This window comes from Scyliorhinus torazame, chromosome 27 (assembly GCF_047496885.1).
Source record: "Scyliorhinus torazame isolate Kashiwa2021f chromosome 27, sScyTor2.1, whole genome shotgun sequence".
Lineage (NCBI taxonomy): Eukaryota > Metazoa > Chordata > Chondrichthyes > Carcharhiniformes > Scyliorhinidae > Scyliorhinus > Scyliorhinus torazame.
Window position 1 is genome coordinate 44,192,378 of NC_092733.1, and position 17,300 is coordinate 44,209,677.

General features: G+C 48.1%; 1 protein-coding gene across 1 annotated transcript in view; it reads right to left on the minus strand.

The window, feature by feature from the left end:
- The window catches only part of LOC140403267 (uncharacterized), a 209,924-nt gene that overhangs the window by 186,500 nt on the left and 6,124 nt on the right, over positions 1-17,300 (minus strand). Inside the window, exons 2-3 of the mRNA XM_072491043.1 lie at positions 14,291-14,339; positions 9,406-9,550 (exon numbers count right to left, since the gene is read on the minus strand). Of these exons, the coding sequence (XP_072347144.1) occupies positions 9,406-9,550; positions 14,291-14,339 (194 nt within the window). The remainder of the gene's footprint in view (positions 1-9,405; positions 9,551-14,290; positions 14,340-17,300) is intronic.

A 17,300-nucleotide genomic window follows, 5' to 3' on the forward strand; every position in this document is an offset into this window, starting at 1 on the left:
GGGGATATTCCGAGTGCGGGAGAGAGAAAGAGGGACGGGGATATTCCCGGGCGCGGGAGAGAGAGAGATGGGGATGTTCCCGGGAGCGGGAGACAGAGAGAGAGACAGGGATAATCCCGGGATTGGGAGAGAGAGAGAGAGAGAGAGAGAAACGGGGATATTCCCGGGAGCGGGAGAGAGAGAGAGAGAGACGGGGATATTCCCGGGTGAGGGAGAGAGAGAGAGAGAGGGACGGGGATATTCCCGGGAGCGGGAGAGAGAGAGAGAGAGAGAGAGACGTGTATATTCCCAGGAGCGGGAGAGAGAGAGAGAGACGGGGATATTCCCGGGTGAGGGAGAGAGAGAGAGAGAGAGACGGGGATATTCCCGGGAGCGGGATAGAGAGAGAGAGAAACGGGGATAAACATTGTTCAACTAATTAAACATAAATAAATTAAATCCATAAACCTAGTTTAGAGGGGTATCTAAGCCAGAGAATGGTGAATACTGTATTTAGCATTTACATTTAGAGTAGAATATAGTACCAGGTAACATATTGTTAACAATAACTTTTGTGTTAATTCAATAAGTATTTATTTTTAATTTACTAATTAATTGACGCAATGTCCGTTAGAGGGGTGCTGTGCTCTGACTGTGAGATGTGGCAGGTCCGGGAGGCTTCTAGCGTCCCGGATGGCTTCATCTGCAGAAAGTGCACCCAACTGGAGCTCCTCACAGACCGCATGGTTCGGTTTGAGCAGCAATTGGATGCACTTAGGAGCATGCAGGTGGCGGAAAGTGTCATAGATAGGCGTTATAGAGACGTGGTCACACCCAAGGTGCAGGCAGAGAAATGGGTGACCACCAGAAAGGGCAGGCAGTCAGTGCAGGAATCCCCTGTGGTTGTCCCCCTCTCGAACAGGTATACCCCTTTGGATACTGTCGGGGGGGATAGCCTATCAGGGGAAAACAGCAGCAGCCAGAGCAGTTCAGAAGGGAGGGTCAAAGCGCAGAAGAGCAATAGTCATAGTGGACTCTATAGTCAGGGGCACAGATAGGGGCTTCTGTGGACGTGAAAGAGACTCCAGGATGGCATGTTGCCTCCCTGGTGCCAGGGTCCAGGATGCCTCAGAATGGGTAGCGGGCATCCTGAAGGGGGAGGGCAAACAGGCAGAGGTCGTTGTACATATTGGTACTAACGACATAGGCAGGAAGGGGCATGGGGTCCTGCAGTAGGAGTTCAGGGAGTTAGGCAGAAAGTTAAAAGAGAAGGGTTGTAATCTCGGGATTACTCCCTGTGCCACGTGCCAGTGAGGCTAGAAATAGGAAGATAGAGCAGCTAAACACGTGGCTAAACAGCTGGTGTAGGAGGGAGGGTTTCAGTTATCTGGACCACTGGGAGCTCTTCCGGGCAGGTGTGACCTGTATAAGAAGGACGGGTTGCATCTAAACTGGAGAGGCATAAATATCCCGGCCGTGAGGTTTGTTAGTTAGTGTCACACGGGAGGGTTTAAACTAGTATGGCAGGGGGGTGGGTACCGGAGCAATAGGTCAGAAGGTGACAAAATTGAGGGAGAATGAGGGAATAGGGCCAGTATGGCTCTGAGGAAGAGCAGACAGGGAGATGTTGTTGAAAACAGCGGGACTGGTGGCCTGAAGTGCATGTGTTTTAATGCAAGAAGTATAACAGGAGAGGCACATGAACTTAGAGCTTAGATTAGTCCTCGGAACTATGATGTTGTTGCCATTACAGAGACCTGGTTGAGGGAAGGGCAGGATTGGCAGCTAAATGTTCCAGGACAGCACGGTAGCATTGTGCACGGTATAATTGTGGATAGCACAATTGCTTCACAGCTCCAGGGTCCCAGGTTCGATTCCTGGCTTGGGTCACTGTCTGTGCGGAGTCTGCACGTCCTCCCCGTGTGTGCGTGGGTTTCCTCCGGGTGCTCCGGTTTCCTCCCACAGTCCAAAGATGTGCAGGTTAGGTGGATTGGCCATGATAAATTGCCCTTAGTGTCGGGTGGGGTTACTGGGTTATGGGGATAGGGTGGAGATGTTGACCTAGGGTAGGGTGCTCTTTCCAAGAGTCGGTGCAGACTCGATGGGCCAAATGGCCTCCTTCTGCACTGTAAATTCTCTGATAATCTATGATTTAGATGATTCAGGCAGTATAGAGGGGGATGTAAAAGGGGTGGCTGAGTTGCGCTACTGGTTAGGGAGAATATCACAGCTGTCGTACGGGAGGACACCAGAGGGCAGCGAGGATATATGGGTAGAGATGAGGAATAAGAAGGGTGCAGTCACAATGTTGGGGGTTTACTACAGGCCTCCCAACAGCCAGCGGGAGATAGAGGAGCAGATAGGTAGACAGATTTTAGAAAGGAGTAAAAGCAACAGGGTTGTGGTGATGGGCGACTTCTACTTCCCCAATATTGACTGGGACTCACTTAATTCTAGGGGCTTAGATGGGGCGGAGTTTGTAAGGAGCATCTAGGAGGGCCTCTAAAAACAATATGTAGATAGTCCAACTAGGGAAGGAGCTGTACTGGACCTTGTATTGGGGGATGAGCCTGGCCAGCTGGTAGAAGTTTCAGTAGGGGAGCATTTCAGGAACAGTGACCACAATTCAGTAAGTTTTAAAGTGCTGGTGGACAAGGATAAGAGTGGTCCTAGGGTGAATGTGCTAAATTGGGGGAAGGCTAATTATAACAATATTAGGCGGGAACTGAAGAACCTAGATTGGGGGCGGATGTTTGAGGGTAAATCAACATCTGACATGTGGGAGACTTTCAAATGTCAGTTGAAAGGAATTCAGGACCGGCATGTCCCTGTGCAGAAGAAGGACAAATATGGGTAATTTCGGGAACCTTGGATAACGAGAGATATTGTAGGCCTCGTCAAAAAGAAAAAGGAGGCATTTGTCAGGGCTAGATGGCTGGGAACAGACGAAGCATGTGTGGAATATAAGGAAAGTAGGAAGGAACTTAAGCAAGGAGTCAGGAGGGCTAAAAAGGGTCATGAAAAATGAAGTGAAAAAATGAAAATGAAAATCACTTATTGCCAGTAGGCTTCAAATGAAGTTACTGTGAAAAGCCCCTAGTCGCCACATTCCGGTGCCTGTTCAGGGAGGCTGGTATGGGAATTGAACCGTGCTGCTGGCCTGCCTTGATCTGCTTTCAAAGCCAGCGATTTAGCCCAGTGTGCTAAACTAGCCCCTCAATCACTGGCAAATAGGGTTAAGGAAAATCCCAAGGCTTTTTACACGTACATAAAAAGCAAGAGGGAGCCTGGAATTGGTTGGCCCACTGAAGGACAGGAGACGGAATTTATGTGTGGAGCCAGAGGAAATGGGCGAGGTGCTAAATGAATACTTTGCATCAGTATTCACCAAAGAGCAGGAATTGGTGATGTTGAGTGTGGAGAAGGGTGTGGAGAAGCCTGGCTCACATGGAGATCCAAAAAGATGAAGTGTTGGGCGACTTGAAAAATATTAAGAAGGATAAATCCCCAGGGCCAGATGGGATCTACCCCAGAATATGGAAGGAGGCAAGAGAGAAAATTGCTGAGGCATGACAAAAATCTTTGGATCCTCACTGTCTTAGAACATAGAACTGTACAGCACAGTACAGGCCCTTCGGCCCACGATGTTGTGCCAAACTAGCCTGAAACTAAGGTCAAATCAACTTACTCCCAATCATTCTGGTGCACTCCAGATGCCTATCCAATAACCGTTTGAAAGTTCCTAAAGTGTCCGACTCCACCACCATAGCTGGGAGTGCGTTCCACGCCCCAACCACTCTCTGCGTAAAGAACCTACCTCTGACATCCCTCCTATATGTTCCACCATGAACCTTATAATTATGCCCCTTTGTAACAGCTACATCCACCCGAGGAAAAAGTCGCTGAACGTCCACTCTATCTATCCCTCTCATCATCTTATACACCTCAATTAAGTCATCTCTCATCCTCCTTCGCTCCAATGAGAAAAGCCCTAGCTCCCTCAACCTTTCCTCAAAAGACCTACCCTCCAATCCAGGCAGAATCCTGGTAAATCTCCTTTGCACCCTTTCCAATGCTTCCACATCCTTCCTATAATGAGGTGACCAGAACTGCACACAATACTCCAAATATGGTCTAACCAAGGTCTTGTACAGTTGCAGCATAACCCCACGGCTCTTAAACTCAATCCCCCTGTTAATAAATGCAAACACACTTTCTTCACGGCTCTATCCACTTGGGTGGCAACTTTCAGAGATCTATGGACATGAACTCCGAGATCTCTCTGCTCCTCCACATTCTTCAGAACCCTGCCATTAACCTTGCAATACCACCAAAATGAATCACCTCACACTTATCAGGGTTAAACTCCATCTGCCACTTTTCAGCCCAGCTCTGCATCCTATCAATGTCTCTCTGCAGCCTACAACAGCCCTCCACCTCATCCACTACTCCACCAATCTTGGTGTCATCAGCAAATTCCTTCAACTCCATCATCCAAGTCATTGATAAAAATCACAAATAGCAGAGGACCCAGCACTGATCCCTGTGGTACACCGCTGGTAACTGGGCTCCAGGATGAAAATTTACCATCTACCACCACCCTCTGTCTTCTAGGTGATAGCCAGTTACTGATCCAATCTAGCACTATTCCTGTCGACAGTGAGGACATAAAGATCAAAGCCAAAGGCTTTGCAATCTCATCCCTCGCCTCCCAAAGAATCCTAGGATATATCCCATCAGGCCCAGGGGACATATCTATCCTCAGGCTTCTCAAAATTTCTAACACATCTTTGTTCCGAATATCTACCTCCTCCAGCCTACCAGCCTGTATCGCACTATCCTCCTCAACAACATGGCCCATCTCCTTTGTGGACACTGAAGAAAAGTATTCATTTAGGCCTCTCCTATATCTTCAGACTCCATGCACATGTTCCCACTACTGTCCTTGACCGGCCCTAACTTCACCTTGGTCATTCTTTTATTCCTCACATAAGTGTAAAAAGCCTTGGGGTTTTCCTTGATCCTACCCGCCAAGGACTTCTCATGCCCCCTCCTAGCTCTCCTAAGCCCTTTCTTGAGCTCCTTCCTAGCTATCTAGTATCCCTCAAATACCCTAACTGAACCTTGTTTTCTCATCTTTGCATAAGCCCCCTTCTTCCTCTTGACAAGACATGCAACCTCCTTTATCATAGAATCATAGAATTTACAGTGCAGAAGGAGGCCATTCGGCCCATCGAGTCTGCACCGGCTCTTTTGAAAGAGCACCCTACCCAAGCCCACACCTCCCCCCTATCCCCATAACCCAGTAACCCCACCCAACACTCAGGGCAATTTTAGACACTAAGGGCAATTTAGCATGGCCAATCCACCTAACCTGCACATCTTTGGACTGTGGGAGGAAACCCTGTGGGAGGCCTCCTTCTGCACTGTAAATTCTATGATTCTATGATAAAGGAGGTTGCATGTCTTGTCAAGAGGAAGAAGGGGGCTTATGCACCCGGAGGAAACCCACGCAGACACGGGGAGAACGTGCAGACTCCGCACAGACAGTAACCCAAGCCAGGAATCGAACCTGGGACCCTGGAGCTGTGAAGCAATTGTGCTATCCACAATGCTACCCTCACTCCATGGTTCCCTCATTCGACTATTTTCTCCCTGCCTGACAGGGACATACCTATCAAGGACACGCAGCATTTGTTCCTTGAACAAGCTCCACATCTCAATTGTGCCTATCCCTGACAGTTCCTCTTTCCATCTTATGCTCCCCAATTCTTGCCTGATCGCATCATAATTACCCCCCGCCCAGTTATAAACCTTGCCCTGCCGTATGTTCCGATCCCTCTCCATTGCTTTCGTGAAAGTCACCGAATTGTGGTCACTATCTTCAAAGTGCTCTCCCACAACCAAATCAACACTTGGCCTGGTTCATTACCCAGTACCAAATCCAATGTGGCCCCGCCTCTTGTCGGCCTATCCACATATTGTGTGAGGAAACCCTCCTGCACACACTGTACAAAAACAGCCCCATCCAAACTATTCGAATTATAGTGGTTCCAATCAATATTTGGAAAGTTAAAGTCACCCATGACAACTACCCTGAGACTACCGCACCTATCCATAATCTGCATTGCAATCTTTTCCTCCACATCTCTGTTACTGTTTGGGGACCTATAGAAAACTCCTAACAAAGTGACTGCTCCTTTCCTAACCAGGGGCTGGTTTAGCACAGGGCTAAATCGCTGGCTTTTAAAGCAGACCAAGACAGGCCAGCAGCACGGTTCAATTCCCGTACCAGTCTTCCCGAACAGGCGCCGGAATGTGGCGACTAGGGGCTTTTCATAGTAACGTCATTGAAGCCTACTTGTGACATTATGCAATTGTTGTGTTGTTGGTGTGTTATTTCTAACTTCAGCCCACACTACCTCCGTAGACAGATCCTCCTCAAACTGCCTTTCTGCAGCCATTATACTGTCCTTGATTAACAATACTACTCCATCACCTTCCCTATCACCTTCCTTACCACCTACCCTAAGAATAGCCAATTTTGTTCCTTTGTTTAAGAAGGGTAGCAAGGATAATCCAGGGAACTACAGGCTGATGAGTCTTACGTCAATGGTAGAGAAATTACTGGAGAGAATTCTTCGAGAAAGGATCTACTCCCATTTGGAAGCAAGTGGACGTATTAGCGAGAGGCAGCATGGTTTTGTGAAGGGAGGTCGTGTCTCACTAACTTGATAGAGTTTTTCGAGGAGGTCACAAAGAATGATGCAGGTAGGGCAGTGGATGTTGTCTATATGGACTTCAGTAAGGCCTTTGACAAGGTCCCTAATGGCAGACTGATACAAAAGGTGAAGTCACACGGGATCAGAGGTGAGCTGGCAAGATGGATACAGAACTGGCTAGGTCATAGAAGGCAGAGAGTAGCAATGGAAGGGTGCTTCTCTGATTGGAGGGCTGTGACTAGTGGTGTTCCGCAGGGATCAGTGCTGGGACCTTTGCTGAGAGATGGCAGATGGAGATTAATCTGGACAAATGTGAGGTAATGCATTTTGGAAAAATACAGGTTGGGAATATACAGTGAATGGAAGAACCCTCAAGACTATTGACAGTCAGAGAGATCTCGGTGTACAGATCCACAGGTCACTGAAAGTGGCAACACAGGTGGACAAGGTAGTCAAGAAGGCAGACGGCATGCTTGCCTTCATTGGCTGGGGCATTGAGTATAAAAATTGACAAGTCATATTGCAGCTGTATAGAACATTAGTTAGACCACACTTGGAGTGTAGTGTTCAATTCTGGTCGGCACATGCCTGGTATGTGGGGCATTAGCTCTGAGGAAAGGTTGAATAAACTCGGTTTGTTCTCACTGGAACAAAGGAGGTTGAGGGGAGACCTGATAGAGGTCTACAAAATTATGAGGGGCATAGACAGAGTGGATAGTCAGAGGCTTTTTCCCAGGGTAGAGGGATCAATTTCTAGGGGGGCATAGATTTAAGGTGCGAGGGGCAAGGTTTAGAGGAGATGTACGAGGCAAGTTTTTTTACACAGAGGGTAGTGGGTGCCTGGAACTCGTTACCGGAGGAGGTGGTGGAAGCAGGAACGATAGTGACATTTAAGGGGCATCTTGAGAAATACCTGAATAGGATGGGAATAGAGGGATACGGACCCAGGAAGTATAGAAGATTTTAGTTTAAACGGGCAGCATGGTCGGCGCAGGCTTGGAGGGCCGAAGGGCCTGTTCCTGTGCTGTACATTTCTTTGTTAGCACCTTGGAAAGTGGACATATCCCCTGAAAGAGACAAAATGGATCCCAGGCTGCTGAGGAAAACAAGGAAAGATGTAACAAAGACTCAAAGCATCTTCACCCATCGACTATGGCTATAGGTGTGGAGCTGGAGATCTGGAGGACTAATAACATTGATAAAAACAGGATGGAGAGAAAGTGTGACTAATTAGAAACCATTCCGCACAATGTCTGTGGTGGGTACATTCTGGGAAATAATTGTGTAAAATGATATAAATCATGGTTCAGAAAGAGGTAAATTAATCAAAGAGAGTCAGGACAGATTTGTTCAGGCTGAGTGAAGTTTGACTAATTTGATTACATTGAGGAAGTAACATGGAGGGTTAATGAGGGAAACTTCATGATGTAATCTACATGGGGTTCAGCAAGGGTTTGACAAGGTCCAACAAGACGGACAGGTCAGGATTTTGGAAGCTGATGAGATCCAGCCAAAGTGGTGAGCTGGATCCCAATTGGCTCACTGTCAGAGCAAAGGGTTCTGGGTAGTGTTGTTATTGAGATTGGAAGATTGTTTCCTGTGGCATTCCGTAGGGATCCAGACCGTTCCTCATGTTCTTGTGGTATATGCCAATGACATGGAATTGTGGACATGATTAAATGTCTGCAGGAGAGATGAACCTTGTTCCTGTGGTTTGAGAGTGAGGCGGAAAGCTGTAAACTGCAGCAAGATATCAATGGGCTGGTCAGGTGGGAGATATGTCAGCAACGGAACTCCATGTGAGGAAGTGTGAGGAAATGGGTATTGGAGGACAATCACTGGCAATGGCACCGACCACACAATGAGGGGAGGATATTGAGATATGTGGTGGAGCAGAGGGATCTCAGAGTTTATATCCACTGATTCCTGATGATAGCAGGACAGAGAAATAAGGTGCTGAAGATGGTGTTTAGGAGGCTTTCCCTTATTGGTCAAGGCCTTGAGTTGAAGAGGAAGGAGGTGTTTCTCTAATCGTATAAAAGAATTGTCAGACCAGAGCTCGCAGACTGTGTACAGTTCTGGTCACCACAGGGCAGGAAGAATGTGATCAGACTTGAGAACGTACAGAGATGATTAACGGGGATATTGGCATGAATGAGAAACTGTAATCAGGAGGAGAGATTGGATTTGCTGGAGTTGTTTATCTTTGAATAGAGGAGGCTGAGGGGAGATTTAATTGTGATGTCTAAAATGGGAAGGAATCTGGAGCGAGTGGATTGGGAAGAACCAGTTTCAATTGGCAGAGAGGTCAATAACCAGGAACAAAGATTGAAAATAATTGTTGGCAGATTGATGGGGGATGAGGAGGAATCTTTTCACCCACAGGGCGGTGTGAACCGTCTGACAGAGCCAGAAGGGGGCGCTCTGCTTTTTCAAACAGCATGGATACAATGGATCGAATGGCCTCGTTCTGCACCCTGAATCTTTCCACGCTCACAAATATTTCCCCCCATCCCAGCAATGCCTTTCCTCTCTGTCTCAGTGCTACCTTCCTGGGAATCTCCCATTATTCCCCAGGTTTCACTCCGTAGAATCCACATCTTCCCTTTCCCAGGATTCACTCCCAGCCCCATTGCTCCGAATAATGATCCCAGTTTCTCTGAAGTTTCACTGATGAGTTTAATTGAGTTTCCCGTGGACTTACCCGTTGAATCTGTACCATCCAGTGAGAAGGTTGTTGTCACATTGAACACTAGAACAGTCAGTGTTAGCACAGTTTGTGCTCCTCCATGGCTGCTCCAGGACTGTGTGATTCTTACACGGGTCGGCAGACAGGAAATGGCAGCAATCTGTTGATTGTAAAGATAAAGTTTAGGAAATGTTCCACACTGACTCGTCTCTATTGAAACATTAAAAACCTCCCTTTCACCCACTGCTCTGCTATCAAATCCCTGAAATGAAAGCGGGAATCTCTGCTCCTTCCCGAGACCAGTCCCCGGAACCCCCCACCTTCACCCCCGACCCCCAGCTCCATCAAGCATCAGACTTTGGCCCAATTCACTAATTGGGAACAGAGTCCCATTGGGAGCGAGTTTAGCCGCATGTTTCCTGGCGCACGCAGTGCCGAGACACACAAGGATATACAACGTGACTCGCGCTGTATACGGAGCCTCAGCCGGGACCGCGTGGTCGAGGCCGCGCACCAGAACTCACCAGTGTGGTGAGAGAGCGGGATGCCATCTTTAAATGGCACAGCCCAGGGTGCCCAGGTGGCACAGCCAGGGTGCCCAGGTGGCACAGCCAGGGTGCCCACATGGCACAGCCCAGGGTGCCCAGGTGGCACAGCCAGGGTGCCCAGGTTGGCACAGCCAGGGTGCCCAGGTGGCACAGCCAGGGTGCCCAGGTTGGCACAGCCAGGGTGCCCAGGTGGCACAGCCAGGGTGCCCAGGTGGCACAGCCAGGGTGCCCAGGTTGGCACAGCCAGGGTGCCCAGGTGGCACAGCCAGGGTGCCCAGATGGCACCAGTGCCAGGGCACCACTCTGCCCAAAGGGCATGCATCTGAGGGTCTCCAATCCCCTGGGAGAGCCTCCAATCCCCCGGGGATCCCCCCCCCCCCGGCCGGAGGTCCCCCCTCCCCCCGAGTGCCGTTGGGTCTGGTTCCCGATTGTGGGGTCCACTGCTGAATAGCGCTCGCCCGAGGTCTCCAAGCGATTCTTCACAGTGCTCAGCAAAGGTTTATACCAACAAAAAGGAAGGACGGTAGAGAGAAAATCGACCGTGGATATCTAAGGAAATAAGGGAGAGTATCAAATTGAAGGAAAAAGCATACAAAGTGGTAAAGTTAGTGGGAGACTAGAGGACTGGGAAATCTTTAGGGAGCAACAGAAAGCAACTAAAAAAGCTATAAAGAAGAGTAAGATAGATTATGAGAGTAAACTTGCTCAGAATATAAAAAAGATAGTAACATTTTCTACAAATATATAAAACAAAAAAGAGTGGCTAAGGTAAATATTGGTCCTTTAGAGGATGAGAAGGGAGATTTAATAATGGGAGATGAGGAAATGTTTGAGGAACTGAACAGGTTTTTTGGGTCCGTCTCCACAGTGGAAGACACAAATAACATGACAGCGACTGATGATATTGAGGCTATGACAGGTGAGGACCTTGAGATGATTGTTATCATCAAGGAGGTAGTGATGGGCAAGCTAATGGGGCTAAAGGTAGACAAGTCTCCTGGCCCTGATGGAATGCATCCCAGAGTGCTAAAAGAGATGGCTAGGAAAATTGCAAATGCACTAGTAAACTCTGGGGTGGTCCCGGCAGATTGGAAATTAGCAAACGTGACACCACTGTTTAAAACAGGAGGTAGGCAGAAAGCGGGTAATTATAGGCCAGTTAGTTTAACTTCAGTCGTAGGGAAGATGCTGGAATCTATCCTCAAGGAAGAAATAGCGAGGCATCTGGATGGAAATTGACCCATTGGGCAGACGCAGCATGGGTTCATAAAGGGCAGGTCGTGCCTAACTAATTTAGTGGATTTTTTGTTTCAGGACATTACCAGTGCGGTGGATAACGGGGAGCCAATGGATGTGGTATATCTGTATCTCCAGAAAGCTTTTGACAAGGTCCCGTACCAGCCTCCCCGAACAGGCACTGGAATGTGGCGACTAGGGGCTTTTCAAAATAACTTCATTTGAAGCATACTTGTGACAATAAGTCATTTTCATTTCATTTCAGGTGCCACACAAAAGATTGCTGCATAAGATAAAGATGCATGGCATTAAGGGTAAAGTAGTAGCATGGATAGAGGATTGGTTAATTAATAGAAAGCACAGAGTGGGGATTAATGGGTATTTCTCTGGTTGGCAATCAGTAGCTAGTGGTGTTCCTCAGGGGTCAGTGTTGGGCCCACAACTGTTCACAATTTACACAGATTATTTGGAGTTGGGGACAAAGGGTAATGTGTCCAAGTTTGCAGACGACACTAAGATGAGCGGTAAAGCAAAAAGTGCAGAGGATACTGGGAGTCTGCAGAGGCATTGGGATAGGCTAAGTGAAAGAGCTAGGGTCTGGCAGATGGAATACAATGTTGACAAATGTGAGGTTATCCATTTTGGTAGGAATAACAGCAAAAGAGATTATTATTCAAATGATAAAATATTATAGCATGCTGCTGTGCAGAGAGACCTGGGTGTGCTAGTGCATGAGTTGCAAAAAGTTGGTTTACAGGTGCAAATTAAGATGAAGAAGGCAAGTGGAGTTTTGTCCTTCATTGCTAGAGGGATAGAGTTTAAGACTAAGGAGGTTATGCTGCAATTGTATAAGGTGTGGGCACACCTGGAGCATTCTGTTCAGTTTTGGACTCCTTACCTGAGAAAGGACGTACTGGAGCTGGAGGGTGTGCAGAGGAGATTCACCAGGTTAATCCCAGAGCTGAAGGGGTTGGATTACGAGGAGAGGTTGAGTAGACTGGGACTATACTCGTTGGAATTTAGAAGGATGAGGGGGGACCTTATAGAAACATATCAAATTATGAAGGGAATAAATAGGATAGATGCGGGCAGGTTGTTTCCACTGGCGGGTGAAAGCAGAACTAGGGGGCATAGCCTCAAAATAAGGGGAAGTAGATTTAGGACTGAGTTTAGGAGGAACTTCTTCACCTAAAGGGTTGTGAATCTATGGAATTCCTTGCCCAGTGAAGCAGTTGAGGCTACTTCATTAAATGTTTTTAAGATATAGATAGTTTTTTGAAGAATAAATGGATTAAGGGTTATGGTGTTCGGGACGGAAAGTGGAGCTGAGTCCACAAAAGATCAGCCATGATCTCATTGAATGGCGGAGCAGGCTCGAGGGGCCAGAAGGCCGACTCCTGCTCCTAGTTCTTATGTTCTTATGTCTCTGGGGCGAAGGGCTTGAATCCCAAAGCCTCAGACTCCTCGGGAATCTGATCCAAATACTGATGCCGCCCACAGTGAGGTTGTTTTGTGTGTCGGGAGGCGGTGGGAGCCGGGTAGATCCCGGCTCTCCTGGCATTTACCGGCCGCCCTGTGCACGGCGAGCTGATTTTCGTGCACAGCGTGGCCATTGGATCGACCCCTTTGTATTTTTTAAACACTTATTCTTTCAGCCTGAAAACCTCAACAACTTGTTCCAGTGAATTTCACATCCAAGATTCCCCCAAACTATCCAGGATGTTGACCTCACTTCTCCTGGAATCTCCCGATATTCCCCATGTTTCACTCTGTAGGATCCACATCCTCCCTTTCCCTGGATTTAATCCCTGGCCCATTGGTCTGACTAATGATCAGGATGTGCTGACATCATTCCGAAATCCACTGGGATTCTCCTCAGTGAGAGCGGATCTCAGACACGGCTGTGATCCCGTGTCCCACACAGACAGGGGTGTCACTCGCCCACTCGATGGCGGGAGAGACCTCGCCAGATCTAACTTTCGGTGTCCCAGGACATTGGAGACCCCAGGGTGGTCAGGGACAGGACAGGGGGGTCGTGACAGGGAGCCCAATTGCCTGCCTCCCTCTGCCCCAACCCTCCTTCCACTCAAACCCTCCCTCTGAATGCCCTCCCTCCCACAACCCCCCCTCCCCAAATCCTCCCTCCACTTAAACCCTCCCTCTGAAAACCCCCCTCCCACAACCCCCCCTCCCCAAACCCTCCCTCCACTCAAACCCTCCCCCTGAATACCCTCCCTCCCACAACCCCCCTCCCCAAGGCCTCCCTCCATTCAAACCCTCCCTCAGAAAATCCTCCCAAACGCCCCCCTCTAAATCCTCCCTCCCAAAATACCTCCTCTCCAAAGACTCCATCACAAACCCCCCTCCCCAAGCCCTCCCTCGCAAAATCTCCCTCCCCAAACCCCTCCCTCGACTCAAACCCCTCCTTCGGCACAAACCCCTCCCAAAACCCTCTCTCTGCTTGGATCCTCCATCCAATCGATCCCTCTCTTCGAAAAACAACCCTCCCAAACTCTCCCTCCAAAATACTCCCTCCAAATCCCTCCCTCCACCCAAACCCTCGCTCCAGCTTCTCATCTCCCTCCACTGCCTCACCTCCCTCCAGCACCTCACCTCCCTCCAGCACCTCACCTCCCTCCAGCACCTCATCTATTTTATTTGCCTTCTCCCTCCAGTGCCTCCTCCCTCCAGTGCGTCACCTTTCCCGGCAAACTCTCTAACTGAGGTAATTGTGTAAACTCTCCCCATCATCCTCAAATTTAAATCCTCCCAAACCATTCATTGTGTCACAATCTCCTCTGACCTGAGCCTCAAATGTCATCCCTCTGCGTCCAACACAACCCCGTCACCCAATCAGTGGAGGCTACAACCTCATCCCAACATTCCAAGCTGGGAACTGTCTTCCCGAAAGCTCTCAGTCTCTCCAGCTTCCGCTCGTCCCGAACTCCCTCCTAAATACACACCCTTCAATAAAACCTCTCCAAAAAACAACTTCTCTCTTTCAAACCAATTCTTTGGTCAGGAAGAACCTCTCGAGGTTTTGAGGGGAAGATACTGAACGTAGACAATTGTATTTGTTGTACAATGGCCGACCGTCCTGAATGAATGTTACTCACTCAGACATCCCAGAATCAGCAACAACGTCTTCATCTCACTCGGCATATCCTGCAAAGGAAAAGAGACAATCCGTATGGGAGAGAATTCCGGCAATGGGAAAATTAGAGAGAATGTTAAAAACTGTGGGTGGGATAGTAAACATTGAGGTTATCTATCTATAGAACATAGAACATAGAACATAGAACGATACAGCGCAGTACAGGCCCTTCGGCCCACGATGTTGCACCGAAACAAAAGCCATCTAACCTACACTATGCCATTATCATCCATATGTTTATCCAATAAACTTTTAAATGCCCTCAATGTTGGCGAGTTCACTACTGTAGCAGGTAGGGCATTCCACGGCCTCACTACTCTTTGCGTAAAGAACCTACCTCTGACCTCTGTCCTATATCTATTACCCCTCAGTTTAAAGTTATGTCCCCTCGTGGCAGCCATATCCATCCGTGGGAGAAGGCTCTCACTGTCAACCCTATCCAACCCCCTGATCATTTTGTATGCCTCTATTAAGTCTCCTCTTAACCCTCTTCTCTCCAACGAAAACAACCTCAAGTCCATCAGCCTTTCCTCATAAGATTTTCCCTCCATACCAGGCAACATCCTGGTAAATCTCCTCTGCACCCGCTCCAAAGCCTCCACGTCCTTCCTATAATGCGGTGACCAGAACTGTACGCAATACTCCAAATTAGGCCGTACCAGAGTTCTGTACAGCTGCAACATGACCTCCCGACTCCGGGACTCAATCCCTCTACCAATAAAGGCCAACACTCCATAGGCCTTCTTCACAACCCTATCAACCTGGGTGGCAACTTTCAGGGATCTATGTACATGGACACCTAGATCCCTCTGCTCATCCACACTTTCAAGAACTTTACCATTAGCCAATTATTCCGCATTCCTGTTATTCCTTCCAAAGTGAATCACCTCACACTTCTCTACATTAAACTCCATTTGCCACCTCTCAGCCCAGCTCTGCAGCTTATCTATATCCCTCTGTAACCTGCTACATCCTTCCACACTATCGACAACACCACCGACTTTAGTATCGTCTGCAAATTTACTCACCCACCCTTCTGCGCCTTCCTCTAGGTCATTGATAAAAATGACAAACAGCAATGGCCCCGGTTGAGAGACAACTATAGACCGGTGAGCCTCACGTCTGTAGTGGGTAAAGTCTTGGAGGGGATTATAAGGGACACGATTTATAATCATCTAGATAGGAATAATATGATCAGGGATAGTCAGCATGGCTTTGTGAAGGGTAGGTCATGCCTCACAAACCTTATCGAGTTCTTTGAGAAGGTGACTGAACAGGTAGACGAGGGTAGAGCAGTTGATGTGGTGTATATGGATTTCAGCAAAGCGTTTGATAAGGTTCCCCACGGTAGGCTATTGCAAAAAATACGGAGGCTGGGGATTGAGGGTGATTTAGAGATGTGGATCAGAAATTGGCTAGCTGAAAGAAGACAGAGGGTGGTGGTTGATGGGAAATGTTCAGAATGGAGTACAGTCACAAGTGGAGTACCACAAGGATCTGTTCTGGGGCCGTTGCTGTTTGTCATTTTTATCAATGACCTAGAGGAAGGCGCAGAAGGGTGGGTGAGTAAATTTGCAGACGATACTAAAGTCGGTGGTGTTGTCGATAGTGTGGAAGGATGTAGCAGGTTACAGAGGGATATAGATAAGCTGCAGAGCTGGGCTGAGAGGTGGCAAATGGAGTTTAATGTAGAGAAGTGTGAGGCGATTCACTTTGGAAGGAATAACAGGAATGCGGAATATTTGGCTAATGGTAAAGTTCTTGAAAGTGTGGATGAGCAGAGGGATCTAGGTGTCCATGTACATAGATCCCTGAAAGTTGCCACCCAGGTTGATAGGGTTGTGAAGAAGGCCTATGGAGTGTTGGCCTTTATTGGTAGAGGGATTGAGTTCCGGAGTCGGGAGGTCATGTTGCAGCTGTACAGAACTCTGGTACGGCCGCATTTGGAGTATTGCGTACAGTTCTGGTCACCGCATTATAGGAAGGACGTGGAGGCTTTGGAGCGGGTGCAGAGGAGATTTACCAGGATGTTGCCTGGTATGGAGGGAAAATCTTATGAGGAAAGGCTGATGGACTTGAGGTTGTTTTCGTTGGAGAGAAGAAGGTTAAGAGGAGACTTAATAGAGGCATACAAAATGATCAGGGGGTTGGATAGGGTGGACAGTGAGAGCCTTCTCCCGCGGATGGGTATGGCTGGCACGAGGGGACATAACTTTAAACTGAGGGGTAATAGATATAGGACAGAGGTCAGAGGTAGGTTCTTTACGCAAAGAGTAGTGAGGCCGTGGAATGCCCTACCTGCTACAGTAGTGAACTCGCCAACATTGAGGGCATTTAAAAGTTTATTGGATAAACATATGGATGATAATGGCATAGTGTAGGTTAGATGGCTTTTGTTTCGGTGCAACATCGTGGGCCGAAGGGCCTGTACTGCGCTGTATTGTTCTATGTTCTATGTTCTTATCCCCCCCAAGTCACGTCTCATGGCATCATAATTGCCCTTCCCCCAGCTATAACTCTTGCCCTGCGGTGTATACTTATCCCTTTCCATCATTAACGTAAACGTCACCGAATTGTGGTCACTGTCCCCAAAGTGCTCTCCTACCTCCAAATCCAACACCTGGCCTGGTTCATTACCCAAAACCAAATCCAACGTGGCCTCGCCTCTTGTTGGCCTGTCAACATATTGTTTCAGGAAACCCTCCTGCACACACTGTACAAAAAACGACCCATCTATTGTACTCGAACTATATCTTTTCCAGTCAATATTTGGAAAGCTAAAGTCTCCCATAATAACTACCCTGTTAATTTCGCTCTTATCCAGAATCATCTTCGCCATCCTTTCCTCTGCATTCCTAGAACTATTAGGAGGCCTATAAAAAACTCCCAACAGGGTGACCTCTCCTTTCCTGTTTCTAACTTCAGCCCATACTACCTCGGTAGAAGAGTCCCCATCTAGCATCCTCTCCGCC